The sequence below is a fragment of the Aythya marila genome (assembly GCF_965140915.1).
Source record: "Aythya marila genome assembly, chromosome: 16".
Classification (NCBI taxonomy): Eukaryota; Metazoa; Chordata; class Aves; order Anseriformes; family Anatidae; genus Aythya; species Aythya marila.
Genome location: NC_139057.1, coordinates 7188832 through 7210347, shown reverse-complemented (window position 1 = coordinate 7210347; position 21516 = coordinate 7188832). Strand labels below are relative to the sequence as shown.

The following is a 21516-nucleotide window of genomic DNA, read 5'->3' as shown; positions in this document are numbered from 1 at the left end:
TGTTGTGAACACAATGGAATTGTGAAGTTCTGAGATATAGCTACATACTGCAGAGATGAAGCACGGGAATTCAGAATACCAAGCTAATTCTTCTCACTTGACCTGTTTCCCTTAGAGGCTACACCCATCCCTCAGCCAAACAAAAGAAAAGCTATTTGGAACAACTGCTCCAGTACACAAAGATAAACTGTCAAGGAGCTAGCTATCAGGAAACCCTTACTCTTCTATGAAATAATCCAAGAGTCTTGTCTGAGGCAATCCTCACAGTCTTCAGAAGTTGTGAAATGAGTAATGTAGACATCTTCAGGAAGGACTAACCAAGATAACCTCTCAGGGACTAATAGGATTCATGAACTGTGATAACAGGCACTTCCTCACTTCCAGTTCTCTGCATGTTGTTCCCCCGCCTGCATACACTGACTCAAGGGGAAGGCCATCTCATTGAACAGTTCCCACTAATACTGCATCTAATTAAAATATTTATCTATTGTTAGGACTTCCATTTCTTTTACAAAAGGAGCACGTATACATTTTTATGCAAAGTAAGCTACTGCTGATATTTGAAATAACATGCTCTATGAGTATTTGGTTCACTTCCTAAGAGGAGTTTGTATTTTCAGCTGTTCTGGTTCATACTTTCATAACCTCTCATCACACTGTGCAGCAACGTTTGATGTTATGAGTACATAATGCAATATTTAAGTAACAATTAGTTCAAAAGGTTTGTTTACCGTTTCTTGAAGCAAATGATCAAGTCTTCTTGTCACTTGGTCGAAAGCGTGCATTGCCAATGAAACTTTCATAACTTCGTTTTTGTAGCACGCTGCTAGATAAGTGTTGGTATGACACTGATCTCTTTCCTGACAAAAATAAATTTAGAGGAGTTAATTTATTTCCTGCTAATCTAATTAGTCAGACATTCAGTTGTGAGCAGGTCTATGTCAACATCCAGAATCCCAAAACACCACAAGCTACCAAAATACAACTCATGAGCATGGCCCAAGACAATAGCTACTCCTAGTCCTATTAAAAGGTTATAGAAAACGCAATATGCAGGATTAAGACGTGGAGAAAAATGTAAACGTAAAAACTAGGTTTTAAGCTGTATGCACGCAATGTCCATCATGCTAGGTTTTGCTTATTTTACTTGCAAGAAAGAAATATCTTTGCTTAACTCATCATACAGTAGACTTGACTTTAAGAAGGTTTAAGTGCTGCAATACCTTCTATAGCATGATGCCTACATATCCATTTCCTGTATTTGTTTGAAAATCAAATTCTTAAATGTGTATTTGAAATGAAAAACAAGTGTGCTACATTACTACCTTCATAGATTATGTGGAATTTGTAACACTTTAAATAACCATGTACATCAAGAACTTTAAGTAATTTTCAGTCTAGTATACAGGTAATTTTATATTTATCTGAGACCATTAATTCAGATTTATATATGTGAAATCAATGCCTGTTCCATATCAAGTCTTATTAGCTTAAGCAAGCAGTCAAAAATCACTTCATAAAATAAAGGAAAAAAAGCCAAGAATCATTACTCCCACAGGATACAAAAAGCCCAACTGCCATCCATATTCCATGAAAGCTTTAAATGCAGCATTGAAAAAACCTAGCAAGCTTTAATTAAATTAAAATGGCAAATTTAAATTAATATTTCAACAGAATCTACAAAGCCATTGGAGTGTGTCGTGAGCAATTGTCTTTAATTTGCAGCTTCTGCCAGATCAATCAGCCAACAGGTTATCCTTGATAGCATGTTGCCATTGCAAAGGCAAGTAATTTGAAAATAATACAAACTGAGCGGTTTCAGATCGTTTCTGTCTCTTCAGGGCAACACAGAGTGGCACAGCTTACAAGCAGTAATGGAAGGCATCATGCTTTAATCAAGTTTGCCAAGTGGAACATATTCTCATGACAACTTGATCCAGCATTAAACATGCAACATAACATGTTCATAGGACCTAAATAACGTTGCCACAAGGCACACGGACCCTTAAAGAAAGGTTTTGGACATGTTTTTATAATATCACCAGGGCTGAATAAAAAGACTACAGAAACCTGCGGGCCTACACCTGCAGTACTTTGCATATGACATCTCACAAAGCACCTCTGTGGGGTTGCAACTCTGAAAAAACAGGGGTACTTCAGCTTTTTTTTTTTTTTTTTTTTTTGAACCAAAAAAGAATGTGCAGAAACTTTCATCTTTACTGTCTCCACCCATGTTAGAACTCTAATACCGAGAAGTTTACTTGTCTGCTACCCATAACCTTCTCAAAAACATCAAGGTTTGGTTTCATTTGTGTACTTCTGGGCAGAATGGTTGGAAAACCGGGAAATTAGCCTTAAAAGCCTACATTTTATTGCACAAGGCTTTTATTGAACTTGCTAAGAAAATCCACTGAAAGGGTCTTGTTTCACAAGTCTTTCCAAGGTAAGTAACAGCCATAAAAAGTGGCTCCTCTTGCCCTGAGATGGCATTAGGCAATGAACAATGAAATCATTATTTCTATAACAATGATTCTGTCACATCAGTTGTAGCCAGAGTTCTGAGAACTTTACATAGCAAAAAATAGTAAAAAGTTCTTGACTGTGAGCTACTGACTCCAGGCTCGTACTACAGAAGAGGAAGAAAAGCCTACCACAGATTTTTCTGGTAGACAGGTGGAGCTTTCAAAAAGAAGAACAAGGTGAATTCCAATGAAGTCACTGTTTATAAATAGTATTGCATCAACTGCCACTTCCACAGGCTGGCTTCACTAAGAATACTGGCAGAAGAGAGCTTGTCTAGTCCAGAAGTACAGTAATGCAGCAGAGGGGCAAGACACTAGCCCACCAGCTAGTCCTTGGGGTACAGACTTCCCAAAGTGGTTGAAGCTACAAAAGTATTTTTCCCCTCATGTTTCCACAAAAATTGACAGGGGTTTATACAATATCATGAGATTCCCTAAAAAGCCTGAATGTTCTTAGCTGCAATTAACCATTAATAAAAAGCCTTGCAAAGCACTATAAATTCCACAACAGCATGAATGACTTCTGTGCACAGAAAAGACAGTTAGGAAAAAAAAGTATTTAATTCTCTCAGATCACTAGGAACCAAGAGGCAGTAGCACTTCTCCCTGCGTCTGTCCTTCTGCTTTTTGTGTGTAGCAGTGCCCATTCCACTTTCCTCTGTGCAATTCATTGCACACAGACAGCACTTCACGAAACCAGGAATTAACCCTGCTGAAGTGGCTGTGCAACGCGTCAGCGGAGATGCTAGCTGTTCCTTTATCCTTCCCATAGCTAGGCTGGAAGCAGCGCTATAACACTTTACTTCATCTTTCCCTAATCTACTAGCAAGCCCACAACTCTAATACACACAAACAGAACAGACCAAACAGATTTTTTTTTTGCCACTTAACTAAATGCACATAATGCTTTGCAGTTTGCTCTGACCTAGGGTAACATAACCCTGCTTGTTACGAACCCAGACTACCTCAGAAGAATAATCCTCTTCTAGAGGATGGGAGTATTCAGAGAGTTGGAATATTCAGCAGATACCTTCAGACTACAGAGTGCACACACGCACTATTCACTTCTATAATAGGATCTTCATTTCAAAATTGAAAGTCCTATATTTAAGGCTAAATACATACCAGCCTCAGCTAAAAGTCATAAATATCTTCTACAAATAGTAAGACAACTGCTTAAATATCACCTAGCACCTTTTAATCTTGGCCTCCTGCTAAGTTTTGCAAGTGCTAACAAAGCACAAAAAAAATCTCAAAATTACCAGTTTTCCAAACACAAAGCATTTATCTCTGATAGATTAAGCATTTTCCCCAGTAAAGCCTTACTTCTTAGTGCAATGAGACACCATAATTAGAATAGCAGAAATATGTTGTCTCGATTTAACGAAGCACTCTGTTCCAACTAAAACCTAGACATTATAAAAATCCACTGAATGATACAGTTTTAAGATTTACATCACAGTTGGTGATTTTTAATACATTGGTTTTTGCAATGGAAGAGAACAATTGTCTATGAGATATTTTTTTTTTTGGGGGGGTGGGGGGGGGTTGTTCATTTTTTAAAGCTTCTATTAATATTCCAGATTGTCCAAGATTTCTTGTAAATTAAGCAGAAAGGCCCATTCCATTTCCTGAATTAGTCAACATGTCTGGAGGGCTCTGATGAGCAAACAATACATGTTTGACATCAGAAACCCATGGGGAGGAGGGCAGAACTTGAGGAACTTTAAACCCCTCTTTAAAATTCAGAACTTACATGCCTTATTCCCCATGACAGGAGCCTGCTGAACCTGGATTTTACATTTAAAATTCAAGCTTTAACCAGACTTGATGAAATACTAAAAATAGCTTTATTTTCTCAATTGTTTCAATTATCACTATGCATTTGTTTTTTATTTCATTCACCTTCCTTTATAATGTTATAAGGCACTAAGTAGGAAGGAGATACGATACCTTCTATTGTAGAGCTGGTTACTTGGCCATTACTAGATCCACAAGAACTGTAAAGTGATCCAGAGCTATATGGCTCATAGGGTTTGAGAACAGTCAATACATTAGGAGAGTCAACGTCATCCGAATTCAGAAGCCCTTGTTTGGTTGGCAAAACAGAGGATGCAGGTTTGGTGCGAGAACATTCCTGAGGTAGCAGATTTGCATATCTGTTTGCAACACGAAATCTGCTTGTTTCGTATCTTCTGTAATTAGCCACTGCACAGTCAGCTTGTTCAATAACTAACACACTATGTTTCATTCTTTTAGAAGATGTTTCACCATATTCTAGATTTACATTGCCCACAGATTTACTACAAAGATAGTCTCTTCCTCGATGACAAGGCCAGGCAGATTCGTTTAGGTGAGAGTCAAGAACCCCATTCATGCTGCTGCTCACTACACCAGATTGAGACACTGCCACATTTAGAGCTTTTACTTTAGATTCAGCTCTTTTTACTCTGTCCAATACTGGAGAGATACTGGAACTGGAGTGCATTTCTTGCTGAGGTTGTCTATAGTTATTTGCCTGAGCTCCAACATTACTTGGCTGTTTGTGAAACTTGAGGTTACTTGGGGCTGTGCTGCTTGAGTCAGTCACGGCAAAGAGAGGAACTTTGTTCTGTGGAGGGTGGCATTGCTTAGATTTCCCTGTTTGCAGGGGTTTTTGCTGTGTAGATGGGGAAGCCTTACTTTTATTAGGATTAAAGGACAAAGGAAGCACATCTTTACCAAGCAGAGCTGGAGGGCATCCAGTGCGTCTGGCTTTAGCTAGAGTCTTGTTTCTATATCCGTTTTTGTTAACGGTGTCAGGATTGTACTTGTGCATCAGCCTCTGGTGCATCATTAGGACTTCTGGGTAGAATGTTCTGTAAGTACAAAACGGGCAGGTGCTGGGTGCTAGCAGGCCTCTAGCAGTTGAAACCACTGAACATTCTTGTGAAGTCCCAACAGATAAGTTCAAGGGCATTTCTTGAGAGTCCGCCATAAGTTTGTGTTTGTAGTTTTCAGGGCACTCTCGCACATCACTCGCATTTTTTCCATCCTTAAAAGCACAAACATACTGGACATCATCTCCCTCCGATTCCACAGAAGCCTCTCTCTCTCTCTTATGTGGAGCATGGGGCTGAACTTCCTTTGTCTCCTTCTCAGTCTTTAGTTTTTCCAAGTATGGAGCAGACATACTCTCATGCATTTGATTCAAATTGTTACAAATTGAACGTTTGTTCAATTCCCTAGAATCGTTTTTCATTCTTATAAGGACTGTGCTGCCTATTGCGTTATTCAAGGACAGAATTTCCTTTTGCTGCTTTGCAGGTGGGCAGCCCTCAGCATCTTTGGCACCATCAAAAAGCCTCTTCAAATTTTTGGTTTCTTGAGCACCATCAGCAGCCAGCAAGAGCTCCGTCTCCTGACTCTGCAATGAAACTTTGCTGTCACCTTTCACATCTGCTGCACTATCAGCTTGCTTGTCCTTGTGATGCCTCTCTAAATGATACCTCAGTGAAGTTTTCTGTGCTGCTGCATACTCACAGAATTCACATTTGTATGGTTTTTCACCTGAAACACAGTTTTATCAGTAAATCAGTTGGATGCAAATTGATTTAAAATCTTGAATACAATTAAAGACAAGGGAATAGTCTATAGCTTACAACAGTAAAATAGCTTTTTCTTTCACCTTTCACATAAACTTAGATCTCAAACTAAGTCATTTAAACTACTACATCTCACTACTTTTGCTAACTACAGTGACATCTTCTGGTTCTGATGAAGATATTTTCCATATGTTCCCTATGTATGGAGATGGTAGCTGACAATATGTTTGGCAGAGATAAGCACGAAGTACAGCTGTGGGTCAACTCCAACAATTTGTAGCCCTTGATCATACCACAAGCATGCTATTCAACAACACAAACGTTACAGTTCTTCTATAAATAGGGCTGTTTCAAAAGAAACATGGGCATGTATTAACAGAAGTTGGAAGAGTTTAACTTTTCCTTAGCCAAGCAAACTGAGGAATAGACAACTTTTTCCTCAGGTAGTAGCAACTAACAGAAAACCAACTTAATACTTGGAAGGTAGAGGTGTTTTTTTTGTTTGTCTAAAAAAATCTTTTTGCTAGACTGCCAAAACAGAAAGAATTCTGAATTTTAAAACACAATACGTGTTGTTCAGAGTATAATATAATTAGCCTTATTCAAAAAGATTTACATTTAGGTAAATAATGAATTAAGAAATTATAATTGGAACTTTCTCAGCATTAGATAAAACTTTTTAAACACCAGAAATTGTGAAGGTAACATGTTTTTCTTAAGCAAAACCAAATATTCTGTCCTATTGGATTCAGCAGACTTTCTTCCCCTCCCACAAAGCTGAAGCCCATTTACCTGTATGAGTTCTGAGATGAATATTGAGGTAATAATTTGAGCGAAAATACTTTCCACAATAGCTGCATTCTCTGGAGGCTCCAAGGTTTTTAACTTTTGCTCTTTCCAAACCATCTTCATTTTTATCTTTGGGAGAAAATATAGCTATATTATGAAGAGCAAATACAAGCCTGTAGTCCCTTTCAAAACTATAAACAACTATCTTAACTGTCTTTATTAAGGAAAAAGCACAGCATGATGAAACATTGTCAGCTCCTACAGCCTGTGAGCATCTTTGGCTCAGCACTGATGCACACTTAATCAGAAAGCCAAATAGTTAAGTAGGTTTCCAACTGTGTCAAGTAACACTGCGGTTAGTGACTGAAATGAAGAAGCCCCAGAGAACAAACAAGATGTAAAACTAGGCCTTGAAGAAGAAAAAACATCCAATTATCTTTAATGATCTACAGCAGAGAATGGCCTATGTCAAAACTTCATGGAGATTATAAGCTGTATTCTTATCTTAAGGGAAGTGCTTCAATCAGTGCATCATCTGGACTGCAAACCTGCTCTGAGCACCCTGACACAACACAGGGACTTGTTCTGCAGAAGGTAGGTGGGGAGAAAGACTGATTCTTTTCTTTGTTATAATAAAATTCAGTGCTAATCAATGGACTGCTTGCCTGTTTAACCGCCACCTTAGCTTTGATAAGCAATCTTTCACTAGAAGCATGAATGCTTAAGCTTCAACAAACAGGAAAAGTGTCTGGGTTGCTAGTTCTGTGAGGCACGTTTTCAAGGAACAAATTCACAGATAAAAAAATATTTTCGCTCAAGTGTAAGCAGCAGTAATTACCACTGGAGGGCGGCAAGTACAGCATAATGTCTAAGAAGAAAGTAGAGAAAACTTCCACACAAGGCACCAGTCAAATCAACATGATTTCTTTGGCAGGTTGAATTGTAAAGACATCAAGACAACTTAAGTAAAATACCCAAGTCAAAGCTAACTAGAACGCTACAGCGAGAATAGAAAGAAGGAAACATTTTCCTTGACTAAGATGTTAAAAGCCATGACAGACAGCTTAAAATGGTTCTCTACAGTTCCTGTGTGTTGGAAAGCTTCCATACTGGAAATGCTAAGCATGGCTAAACTCTGGCTAAGAAGAGCCATAGCTGTTTTAAACAAACAGATAATGTCTCAATAAGCATGACTCAGCATCGCACAATGAGAGCTGTTGTCGTTTTGGACAAGACCAAGAAACAAAACAAGCAAGCTAACATTAGGTAATGATTTTATTCCTTTATTACTGGAGGCAAAATAAAGGGCTGCACATTACCAGAAACGGAAAACTCGGTCGTGCGTGCCAGGACATTCTGTACGTTATGTCTTTTCTTGAGATTATGCAAGTGTCTGTTCTTTAAAGGCAGACTCAAAGCGTGTCACACACAAGAGTGCTAGATTAGCTACATGTCTTTTTGTTACTCCATTTTGTCCCCAGACATGCAAGCTTTTTCAATTAAGGAATCATTTAGCATCAGTATCACATTTTTCCAGAGACAGTGAGATTCAAAATTAGTCCTGAGTAACATAGATTGAGTCTATCTATTCTGTCAGAGAGAACTGCTAGCAATCCTTCAAGGAAGAATAGTTAAATATATTCCTCTTACATATAGCGTCCACATATTAATAACCTATATGCATGCCCTTACACAACTAATTTAAAGTTGTTCTGCATTTAGCCTTTCAAGTTACACACCCTTCAAAATAAGCATGCAACCTGCAGATGGATAGAAAAAAGTTTTGAATTATTCTTCACTTCTCAGGATCCCAACAGCTGCTAATCTTGAGCACTGGACATTTTTCTGCCCTTTCTTACAAGATGCAGAATAAAGTGTGAAAAATGCAATGACTTCAGATATATTACTTGTAAAATCATGTGCTGGACAAGAATGTAACTGATATATTCAGTACTGAAAAATATTCAGTAAAACTATGAATCTTACAGATGGGGGAGGGGCGGAGACACAAGGCAGACTTTTTCTGGACAGATTATTGTTATAAGTATTTCAATTATTCAAGAAACCCAAATCATAACTGCAAGAAGGCCCAACACAGCTTCAAAGATCTGAAAACATTGCTGTTGGGACAATTGTTTCCTTCTCTTTCCTCTTTTCCCCTTCTCCCACCATAGCGTTTTATATCTCAGGGCAAGTTTTGAAAAATTTATCTAAGAGACAAGATCCATTTTTGGCTTTAAACAGCTCCTGAACTGTATAGCAACAGCTAGTTCAATCTCATGTCTCAAAAATGCTGCTCACCTAGATTAAGTGTTTCAGGAAGGCCATCTTCAGACCCATCTTCAGACCCTCCTTCCATTCGCTCTGTTGCTCCATTTTCATCCAGACTTGCCATTATATCATTACAGCACGTCCTCGAAGCAGCTGAAGTCTCTCCATCAGTCCGCCTGTCTCTCTTATGCACTCTGGAATGAAGGACTAGCTGGTGGTATGTTCTGAAGGCTTTACCACACTCTGAACAGTGTGTTGGTTTCTCTTTGTTCTGGGATAATTTAGAATCCATCTCCATAGAAGGCACTTCACCACTGGGATGTTTCAATTTGTCTTGGGATAAGTTACTATTCCCTGTATAACTGCTGTTTTTATTTACTTTTGACTTCCCTGTATTTTCAGTCTGGCTACCTTTACTTGCATTCCATATTTCACCAAGTTCTTCTTTATCAGAAGAGGAATCGTCATTATCTGTACTTCCTTCTTGCCCAGGTTCTTTAATTTGGCCATGCCCAACTGCAACTTTACCTTTGGTAGCCAGCTGCCATGCTTGATATGTATTGAATGGATCTAGTTCAGCTATCCATTTCACAGGTTTTTGTGATTTGTCATTTTCTGAAACCAAGTTTGGTCTCAAATTCAAGAATCGCAAAAATTCTTCTCTTTGAGTTGTTTCTTCTGGATTAGATTCACCAGTCACTTGAGGACTTTCACCATTGGGTACTGATTCTTTGGTGTGCACTTTACTGTGCTCAATTAGAGTCTCTTTATTGAGAAATAGGAAGCCACAAACCATACAAATTTTGTAAGGTGATGTTACATTTTCAGTTACATGCTCCTGCACCACCTCATTTATTGTTATGGGGCTTTCAGAACCTTGTTGGAGCTTGTTTCTAGAACCTGGCTTTCCAGTATGAGTTCTCATGTGATTTTTGAGGAACCACGGCTCTTTAAATCTTCTTCCACATACGTTACACCAATATGTGAAGGAATCTTTATGCTTTTTCATGTGTGCCTCAACATCAAAAGCCTCATCAAATGTTTGTCCACAAACTTCACAACTAAGTTCTTCACTGTCTTTTTCATTGTTTGGAGAAGGCAAATTTGTTCTTACTTGACATTTATCTAGAGGACTAAGGTACTCTGCTTCGACACGCAGGACAGCTGGTTCACAAAGAGTGGGCCTATGTTGAGTTAAAACATGCTTACCAAGTTCTTCAGGATGTTTAAAAGTCTCATCACAAAACATGCAGTCCAGAGGCATACATCCCTCAGCTTGCATGAGAAACTTTTCTTGCAAGCTTTTGTAAGAAATGGTATTTGTTCCTTTTATTGTCATTGAGGCATCATTATTCTCCATCTGTGCACCAACGGTACTGGCTATTCCATCCGGTCCATCCATGTATGCCAAGAGAGGCTGAGTTGGCATGTTTCCTACGTTCTGTTCCCTATTACGTGTTTTAATGTAAGGTTTCAGTTCTTTGGGGGATGTTCACTGATCACAATAAGGACACTTGTAAAGTTCTCCAACATGTGCTTGCAAGTCTGCTAAGCTAAAAGACCTCTGCCAGGAAAAAAATTTGTTTTCCACAAGCAAAAGATTATTTCTTTTTCATTTTTGTCCGTGTTCAGACATCACTGAACATTTATCCATTGGTTCTCTCAGTGACTGAATGAGGTTTCTTGAACTATTTCTTCTGATTTTTCAAGTCTGTAGAAACAGTCAGTTGCACTTAGTTTTTCTGTAGAAACATTTCAAATAGTTGCATTGAGCAAAATATACTCAAGGACAAGTTCAGTGCCACAAAGAACTCCAGCACCTGAAAAAGAGAGAAAGTAGTCAGTAAGACTTTTCAAAAGAAAAGGAAGGCATTGTCTCCCAAATAAAGAACTTCAGGACTAAAGAACTACTGAATGCTATCGAACACAGCAGGCATAATTTACTAGTCAATGGGAGACAGGTAGAAGATGCTCGTCAATTTTCTACCTACCAAGTTGAAATAAACAGTATGGTCTTTAACATCCATGTACTCCATTAGCTTGGCCTACTGCTTTGAGATTGTTATATAAAAGCAATCTTTTATTTATTATCTACTCCAAGTCTACTCTTATTCATCTACATAAAGTAGCTGAAACCATATTTCAATCTGTGCATTAAATGAATTTGTGACAAATGCAGCAAGCCAAAGTAACCTTTCCAAGAACCTGCGAAACCAGAGTTTGGAGGCAGGGTAAAAACTGTGCTCATCTGTTTAGTAATAGCTGTTGAGCAACCACCCCACCATCACCACCCCTTGCCAAGATTAGACAGCTTGGAATTAGCATTCATAGTTCTAGTACACAATAAGCGTAAGTACAAATCCTTGTATTAACAGCTATTCTTTAATACCACGACTCAGAGCTTTTAATATCATCCACAGATTTACAACCTTTGCCACAATTTAATCAACTCAAATTTTGAAATAGCCTAACGATACAGTTCCTTGACCAGTAGTTTAGTATTTAAAATCATCTAAGGAGCTACTACTACACTTAGAAAGGAAATGCTTCCAATTTCAAATTGTGTGCAACAGAAAGCGTTTGTTTTTATTCCAAAGTGAAAGTTTCAGATTCCATGTGATTTTAAAAGGTTATGATATACTTAATCACATTTCCGTAAGAACCATTGGGTCTGCTAGCAGCAATTAATGGCTGCCACTCTAAGGGTTGTCAAATTATAGTTTTGGAGTTCAGGATTCTTCTTGATCAAAATTGGGGGTAAAGAAAAGGTTTACGAAAATAATACATGACCATATAAATTGAATGGGAAATGCGCCTCATCTCAGGATGTTTCCTGAATGTTTGCATAAATATCTAATGAAAAGAATACATGTAAAATTTGACTCAAGCCTCAAACTTTCACAAATTATTTCATAAGAGACAGTTGGCCAGTGATTCACATTACTTGAATTAACGTCACAGAACACAATATGTTCTACAGCTCGTATAGCAGAAGGCAGTACAAGATAAGTAGTTTTTTTGTTTAATTTCCACTGGACTTCCACTTATGCATTGTTATATTTGGGTGGAAAATTGAAACGTTTTGCCTCATTTCAGCCAAAGAAGAGGTAGCCATTCAAAGCACAACCCTGACAGAGTTCAGGCTACAGAGACTTTCACAACAGGCAGTGGTAGCACACAAAGACACGGCTACCAACCCAGCTGAGGTTACCTTCTCCAGCCTTTTCTCATCAACATTTCCACCTAGACAGCAAAGGTGGCTTTGAGATGTAATGGCTTAAGACATTTCATTAGAAATCAACCACCAGAAGTTGACCTGTTTGTACAGGTCTGTGGCCCCAACAGGTTTGCCAGGCGCAGATGACACTCCCACAACCAGTACATCTGCAGCCATCAGCTGGGGAGGGGGAACAGGACCTTTAACCAACTGAAGCCAAAAGGCAACTACCCCAGACTCTGGGTTTGGTAAGTCTTCAGCTATACTAGAAACCCTTGTCTACCACTGAACAGTCAATTCCAGGTAAAATAACCACCAGGGAAAGGAAACACGACAACACATTGCTAGACAAAACATGCTAGGAGTGGTAGGTCCAACCTCTCAAACACTTCATCTCACTGCACTATAGCCTGGTCCTGAGAATATCTTGGTTTTAATTTGCAAAGTTAGCTCTTTTTCTACCTCCACGGAGACAAAAAATGTAACCTAATGAAGAAGGATTTAAAAAAAAAGAAATCACCCAAACACCAACACAGAATAAAATAACTGTTGCCAAGTGCTTGTATTCCATCTTTTTCCTTCGTTTCCAGGGCTTACTCTGCTCACTATCCAGTCATCTAACCAAGGTCTAGACAACAATTTGGTTCAGTACCAAGAACCCATAGTGGTCCCTTCTAGCTTTTTTAAAGCTATGATGTTCCAAGACTAAACCAGAAACTCAAAACAGAAGGAGATTGGTGGGTAGGGGTAGAAAGCATAAGAGGGAGCAAGCTACAGGCTGACAGGTTGATGGCAACAGAACCCAAATTTTCTGCAGCCAAAGTCTCTGACTCTGGCCTTTATCCCCATTTACAGTTTAATCACTGCCATGATTAACACTTCCTCTTTTCATAATGACTCAAAAACCTTCTGTAGTAGGCAGCTTCAGCCTGTGGTGTGACATATCTGAATCGCTTCTGCTGTGGCCTTTGCTTTTGCCTCGCTATCTTCCTCACTCACTTCTGACTTTCTGGCTTTCACTCAGCCCTAAGAGGCAGGTGGAGAAGCTATCACAAAAGTCTGAAGCTGAAGTATTCAGAAAAGCTTTCCCTTCCTGTAAAGCATAAGGAAAAACATATCAAAGAGTAATGGTTAGCATGTTTTACTTCATGTTTCAACTTGCTGCTTCGTTCTGTTTCTACTGTAGTTTTAGGAGGTATTTTTACACAGCGGGATAACATGCTGTGACAGAGCTCGTGTGCTTAGACGGTGGCTATCTGCCTGAAAATAATTTATTTGCAAACTAAAAATGGACAGCCACTTTGAAAGACTCCTAAATACCTATAATGAATATCGAGTCAAGATAAAAACTGAACTTAATGCACTTCCTTTCGGAGACACAGGTACGTGCTCTGCAGCTATAGATGTAAGAATCATCCCACACAAAGGCCACAGGCATTTTGGGACAAAGTCAGACCCAAAGGCCAGTGTCTCTGCAGTCCCACGTACTGAGTTGCTGAGAGTCATCATCAACCATTACCTCGCCGTCTAGGAATACAGAAAACGCCAGTCTATTACTCTCCCCACTTTGTGGCGTTACAACATATACACAACAGACAGAGCAACCAGAATGAAGTCACTGTGGAGAAAACACAGATGAAAGCCATCAGAAATCCCCACGCGATCCCCTGTCCTCCACAGAAAGGTATTTCAGCATTCTGGGGTGAGGCAAGAGTAGAAGGGACATCCTTGTAATAGGAACCACTGCACACGTTTCCACTCAAACCTAATCTAGGATAATAGAAACATTTAAAAAAAAAAAAAAAAAAAAAAAAACACATTTCAAGATTATTAGAATTTAAGAGACTGGCATGGATCAGATCTAGGAACTGCCCTAGTTCAGTCACTGATGCATGTGAAATGAACCTCAAATGATCAACAACATTTTATCTGGCAAGCTCTTTGAAAGTTGGTCCACTTCAATCTCACCTCATCTCACCGTATCAAAGCATAAAAATTATTTAACTATAAAAAACTGAGCCTGTCCTCACAACTGCATCTACAAATACCAAGCATATAACTAACACATGGATCATGAGAGGAGTTCAGGTTCAAGTTTTATCAGGTATTAATAGACTTGAACAAATCCTTTGAAGAAATCTTCCATGGCTCTTCAGAGCTCTGTATCTCATCCACTGACCCGTGTTAGCTGCTGAATGCTTTTCAAGCTTTCACTTTGTTAATAGAAGGCTCAGAACACTTTTGAAGAACTGGGCACAGCTCATCCTCTAGGCAGCACTGCAAAGCAGAGCAAGATATTCCTGTTTTAGAATCCAAAATGCCTAATTGCAGTTCAGACAACTATTTTCTCTTGGGTCTACCATTATATACAGGAGATAATACCTATAGACAGGAAAAACCCTTCAGGTGGAATTTCTGAAGGAAACTGCAGATGCAACTAGACAAAATTATAACCAAAAAAAGAAAAAAGACCCTACTACTAGAATCAGAAGGTGACTTTTTCCAGGTGAGATGGAAGACTAGCTTTATTTCTGTATCTAGTGATTTCATATTTCACTCTGATTAGACAAACAGCTTGTAAAAAGGGGGGGCATGATTATCCTCGTACTGTTTAGACAAGCTAATGCACGCTTACAATGCAAGCTGAATATCTGCACTACAATTTTATCCATTATCTGAAAAAAGAAAAAAAAAAAAAAAAAAAAAAACACTTTTCTTCCTTGTGAAGATAATAATATGCCTTGGATTTGAGGATCAAAAAATGCTGATTAATTACATTCCTTTTATTCCAAACCCTCTGCATAGCAGCAAAACTGTAGAGAGTTACCTTAATTCCATATTATTGCTTACTTGGGAAAGTAGACAACCTGCAGCCTGGAAGGGCACTGTAACTGTTTATGTCTGAAGGTCTGTACATTGGCTCAAAAAAAAAATTGCAGTACCTGGGGTAGCTTCTATAGTCTTTCACTTTCAGTAGACAAAAGGTCAGAGAAGAGAAATGAAGAACAGGACACAGCACCAGTGTCAGACAGCCAGAGATCTTGAGTAAAGTGCAGACTACAACAGGAAACCATCAGTCCCAATAGCTGTAGAGAAAGGTCTAAATTTGCTGCAGATTAACTCAAAGTTGAAAACCGAGGCTGACTATCCCTCCCTCCTCACATTTCAGTGAGTCAAGAAATCTTCTAACGTCCGTGCTCACCATTTGTGGATGTCAACGTGCACCTCCAGCAGAGCTCCAAGCGCATGGGTACAAGGAACAGGGAGAAACTCACCTTGCCCAGGCTCCAGGTGAGTTCTTCTCCCCCAAGGATGCCATCTACTGAGCTTTATCCTGCCAACAGCCCAGAGCTGTTCACAGGAGGCAGATTTGGCTATGTGGTCTTTGGTCAAATATTTTAACACGTTTGCAGCCATACCCATTGTATGTATAAACACCACAAAATGTATATAAATAAAAACTGAGCTGGACAGATGAGAACATCTTTCCATTGTGCTTGCCACACCACCTAGTAACCACACCAAAAAGCTGCTGCATCTAAATAGATTATTAGAGCTGACAAAGTTTTAATTAAGTGCCTGTAGAGAAGTTTAATTTATTTTTATTAAATTACACAACTAAAGACTACATGTTACTGTCTCAAAGATTTCTTTGGGAAATGACTGATCAGTAGTAATTTTATTGCATTTCTACTTCCTGCATTTCAAAACGTCCATGAATATGTAATAAAAGTTCTAGACACACCTTTCAGAGAACAGCAAAGTCCAACCATGTTTCTTGCTTCAAACGCTACAGAGCTCTGGGAGTAGAAGTTGCATAGCTGGTAGCAGGACAAACAACTACACCTTGTGAGTTGTGTGCTAGCAAAACTAACTGCTGCTCAAACGCAAGAAGCAAGCCACACCAATTACAGAAGTTAACCCAGTTGCTGCAACAGTTTCTTAAAAACAGAAGTGAGAAAACTAGAAGCTCCAGCTAGGAGATAAGTGACACTTGGGTTATTTTTGTATCTCCTACGCAAAATGTATTCAGAGGACAACCTCAGCAACCTGCCAGCAGGTCCTTAAGCTCAAGGCCAGTAATGAATCCAGCACTGCTAGACAGATGGACGGATTGATACCCTGTTTCTCTCACCATCCCAATTGAAGTTCAAAAGGCTGGAGTGCCCCACCCCCCCGTGCCAGCAGACAGCCCTGCCTCACCAGCACACCCGGGAGTAGCCACCTTCACTTGTGCTAGGTGTATTAGCACTCCAGGAATATAAATGTGAAGGAATTCCACCTGCTTTCAAAGTTTTTCTTCAATTTTCCTCAGTTTCAAGAGGTCAGAGTCATTGAACGTGATTTTTTTCCTCTCTTGGCACATTTATACCTCAGAACAGGTTCCTCCTCTTCAACACTGCTAATGAGAGATCCTATACTAATGATTACTTATTGGAAACCACTGACAAGTTATTTAACCATCTTTTTTTTTTTTATTTCAATCTAAAACTTCTGCTTTTGCAGAATAGCTGTTCCAGTTCTGCCTGATGAACGTAGATAAAATGAAGCAATTAACCACTTTTTCCTTATTGAAACCTCCACCCTTCGCCTGCAAACAAAAGCCACCTTATGGAGATTATTTATTTTGGCTGGGCACATCTACATTCGGGGCAATATTGATCACAGTATAACTTGTGCATAACTCAATACAACTTCTTATCCTTTAGAGATGAGGCTGAACTTAGCTTAGAGATTTCTTTAAGATTACATCCATCTCATTGCACATAGTTAAGGCAGTTGCACCACACCAAGTGCACACAGAAGACACTAAGCAGAAATACCACACCCCCAAGTAGTCTCTAGCAATAATCAAGAACTCCCAGCTCTCAAGATAGTACATGCAGCATCCTAATGTTGCTCGTGTAGTGCTTGCAGAACCCACCAGCGACAAGAGCTCCGTGGTGCCACCACCACTGGCGTGCTGTGCCTTCACAAGCTCCTCCGCTTAGTCAGAAAGCGAGGCAAGAAGTCATCACAGGGTGCTATGACTAACTCACCAATTGCTCTGAAACGTTAGTCGAGTTCCCAGAGATCCACAGCGTGAAATTCCAACGTTGACTCTACAGGTGCTTGGACTTCAGTCAAGTACACATTGCCCTTCCTACTTTTAGGAAAGCTGTGTGTCACACCTCATGCAGTAAGCTGTTCTTCCGTATCAGACAAATGTCTTCCCTGCCCTAGTTTGAAGAAATGGCAGCCCCTAAACCCAGGGAAGGCAACAAGTCATATGCTCCATGGACTGGGACCTTATTTCTGAGTACAGTGCCCATCTGCCTGCGACTTGAGCTGAATACTGACTGGAAAGCTATAAAAGTCAGCCCAGATAAAGCATTATTTTGCAGAACAGCAGAGGAGTCAGCTTTTCTTCATAACACTACATGAAGCCAATAACTTACTCTTCATTACTTTGTGTCCTATTGCTTTCTAGGGAAGGAAAGAGCTACTCCCTTCTCTCTTTTAACTGTAAATCATTTTAACAACTTCCCAGTACGTTTCTTTGTTAATGGAGGAGCATGTGAATACACCAAGCACAGCTTCTCAACCATGAATTTTTCTGCCAAGCGTTCAAGTACAAAAATGTTCTTAAATAAAAGTTTGTTAACAGTTCATTCTGATAAAGAACTAACACGAGTACTTTAAAGGAAACGGAGATCTAGCAGGAGGAAGGGGAGGAAGAGAGTTGTTTATTTCAGTTGCAGGAAAAGATCAAAACGAAGACGTTCAGGTTGAAAAGAGAGCATAAAAGATGACCACAAATTGGAATTTCCACTCCCTAAATGCTGCACAACTTAAGTCTTCATCCTTCAGGCTTGAAGTTTTCAAAGTTATCTTAAACTTCGATTCTTGGAGGGGTTTTCATGGTTTATCTTTTCATCCTTTCTAAAAGAAAGGCTATTCTATTTCCCTCAGTTACAGGACCTTCTCACACAACTAGAGCTTTCCAATGCAGTGAAACGAAGACAATTCACAAAAAGCAGACCTAAAGGAACAGACATACACCAGAATGCAAGAACATTACTGCCCAGGCATTCCTCCACAAACACTTTAGAAAGATTTCACATTGAAAGCTCTTTTGTAGCCAGATAAGACAGACATACATGCAAATCCTTTTCCCCCTGAAGTCTAGCAAACAGGATTTTAATCACCAGTGGAAAATAACTAGTAGTTAATAATGAACAATATTAGGAAAACTCCCCCCCCCCCCCCCCCCCCCATTTCAGACATCTATACTAATAGAAACAAAGGATATCCTTTCTCTAAAAAAACTTTTCCTGCAGAGTCCCTTTTTCTTTAAGGCTATATGTCTAACTGTTTTGGCAGAGGATAGATGAGCTGAATGCGTCTCCCTCAGTGAACTGAATGCCTCTTCTATCAAAAGATGTAATTATTCCTTTTAAAGAAGAGAACATATAAGCTTGCATCACTTTGCACATGTTTTTCCTCCACTGAGCAAGAGCAAATATAAAAGAGACTAATTCTTGGCATTAAAGGAGGAAGTGCTACAAATAAGTATTGACTTTTGAAGTTAGAAGGACTGCTCTAACGGCCAGATTTTTCTCTTTCCCCCCTCCCTCTGATTAGGTGAGAATTTCTCAGGAACCACAAAAGCAAAGTGTACTTTAGACAATATGAAGGAGCCAATACCTGGCGTGGAAGGGCTGAAAGACAAGAGTAATCCCATTTTAAATAAGTCTGGGACACATTTCACCACTGCCATATGATGCAACTTCATTAAATTAAGAAGTTACACACACTTAAACTGGCAATGACCCCTTACCTTACAAAACAGTTTATTGTTCTCTCCACATCAGGTAAAGACTCTCGGTGCAGCGAGAGATACATTTTTATTGTTGAGTCAGTCTCACCTTACATAAACTGCCTTATATGTTTAGTCCTGGTTTCCATTTGAAAGAAGATATTTTCAGAGACCTTAACAGCAAATTTGATTTACTTATTTATTTTTAACACTTCTTGGCAGAAGCATGTTAAATCTCTCCAGCAACCACCACTACAAAGAAGTGGTAAATTCAGAGATTACCAATTAGACAATTCCTTACTACTCACAAGCCTGAAGTTCCTCTGCAGCAATTATAGGGAAGTTGCATCCCTTTGAGCAGCAAAGGTGAAATAACAGGAAAAGAGATTTTGTTATTCCTGAATTTGAGATTAGTAGTTACTTCCAAAGAGCTCACTTTGTCCATGTCATTAGTCTTCCCTAGTCCTCTCACCTGATTTCAACTCTGAATCAAACTCCCACCCAGCACAGTTTAAGCCCCTGTACTTTGGGAGAGAAAAAAAGCAGCAGCTTTTTATCCTCCCCCCCCCCCCCCCCCCCGCTGCAGAGCACTGACTTCAAAGGTGTCACTTTGAAGATATCCACAAGTATATATTAGCAAAAATCAGTCCTGAAAGATGGAAAAAGGTACACAGCCTGATGGAAAGACATTTACTGCTACTCAAGTCATCCCCTGGCATAGCATCTGAAGATACTAAAATAGAAGTGTGCTAGAAATAGACATTTCAAATCATTGCCTCCTTTATTCTATGCAGGTGGGAGCTCTTCCAGAGGCCAGCACCAACTGATGGAGACTCAACTCTTAGTTCCCTGGCATCATATTATCCAACACTATTGGACTGAAGGGATGCATGAGATGGCACAGTGCACCTCACTGAGCTTTAACGTGCCACGCTATCCTAGAAACGAGAGTCAGCATCCACAAGAAATCGACCTTTCTGAAGAGAGAAAATAAGCAGAAGTTTCTTATATGATTTTTTACTAGCATTAAAAAAAGATTAGAGATGAGCATTAAAGCTAAACAAAAGCAGTGGTTTCTCCAGAACACCTTTATGCCCATTTTCCTAACAGTGCACTATGTAACTATATACATCACAGGTTTTGGGTGGAGCACATCTGATTTGCTTCTTCCTACCTGTGTAGGAGAAGAAACAGCGGCTGCCATAACCCCAAAGGTCCCACCCAATCAGCTCCCAACCACCACAATAAGCGTAAGCACAATACAAGGGCCTTTAATTTCCTACAGTCACTTATGTCAGAGGCAAACTGCTCTACACTTTATTACACAGAAAAATGCAAGTGTACCTGTTGTGCATAAACAAACTCAGACTTTGATACTTTAGTTACATAAAATCTTTAGCACATAGAGAATCACCACCCGGTCAATTATTCACTTTTACGTGGACAGGTTTCTGCTCAAATCTCTAAGTCACACTGATCTACATAGATTTTCCTGCATATTTTAACTACATTTCCTCTTCTACTTTCTTGTGAAATTTCCAAGGCAGCCTGAGTACTAATTCCATCTCCAGCAACACACTCACAGACATTGTGTGTACATAAACAAGTATGTCTCTTTTTGCATTTATACCTCACTTCTCCCAGCACCCACCCTAGTTTACTTTGAAACTTGATGTCAGTTCCTATCACACCACTGAGCCTGTTCCCCGCCTCCCCCCCCTCCCCCGAAAGAAAAGAAAAAGAAAAAAAGAAAAAGAAAGGGAAGAATCACAAGAGCAGCTAGATTTATGATAAGCTATAAACTACCCTGACCAAAGTCATATGATTGTAACAGTAGAAATTTTAATGTATTTTTCTCCTGTTGGCATACATTTTTATCAGCAATAAAACAAGATTTGGGAATTTCACTTTAAAAAAAAAAAGTTGATGTTTAAAACCAAATCTTTGAGAATAGCCTTGTGTTTGGAGGTACAGAAAAAGCTAGGCAAATTTAGCTTGGAAAAGCACGCTTTTTTTTTTTAAACCTTAAAATACAACACATTGAGAATCTTACACAGCTTGGTCATATCCTTTTCCTTACTTTTGTCTTCAGTTGCAAATCTCTTGTGGTATGAGTCACATCTCTCTAAAAGCATGCATACAGTAGTCAGCAGAATCCCCTGATCGTATTCATGCGCCACAAAGAAAAACTCTTTTCAACTTTTTGGTTACTAAAGTTACCTTAAAAGTGGGGGGTCAAGGGTCATCAGAAATGACCCCGAGTCCATTAAAAGCAAATAGTAGCTTGAAATTAATGTAGTTATGAGATGTGGAAAGAGTATCTTACTGGAATGT

The 21516-nt window shown here is 39.3% G+C and overlaps 1 protein-coding gene across 4 annotated transcripts in view; it reads right to left on the bottom strand.

Moving 5' to 3' along the window:
- ZNF217 (zinc finger protein 217) overlaps positions 1–21516 on the bottom strand; it is a 32298-nt gene that overhangs the window by 6446 nt on the left and 4336 nt on the right. For 3 of the 4 annotated variants that reach the window (XM_082773176.1, XM_082773177.1, XM_082773178.1), the window contains exons 2-5: positions 9197–10986; positions 6899–7024; positions 4476–6071; positions 732–860 (exon numbers count right to left, since the gene is read on the bottom strand). In XM_082773176.1, the coding sequence (XP_082629302.1) occupies positions 751–860; positions 4476–6071; positions 6899–7024; positions 9197–10595 (3231 nt within the window). In that variant the 5' untranslated portion in view covers positions 10596–10986 and the 3' untranslated portion in view covers positions 732–750. The remainder of the gene's footprint in view (positions 1–731; positions 861–4475; positions 6072–6898; positions 7025–9196; positions 10987–21516) is intronic. The other variant, XM_082773179.1, reaches the window with a different exon arrangement.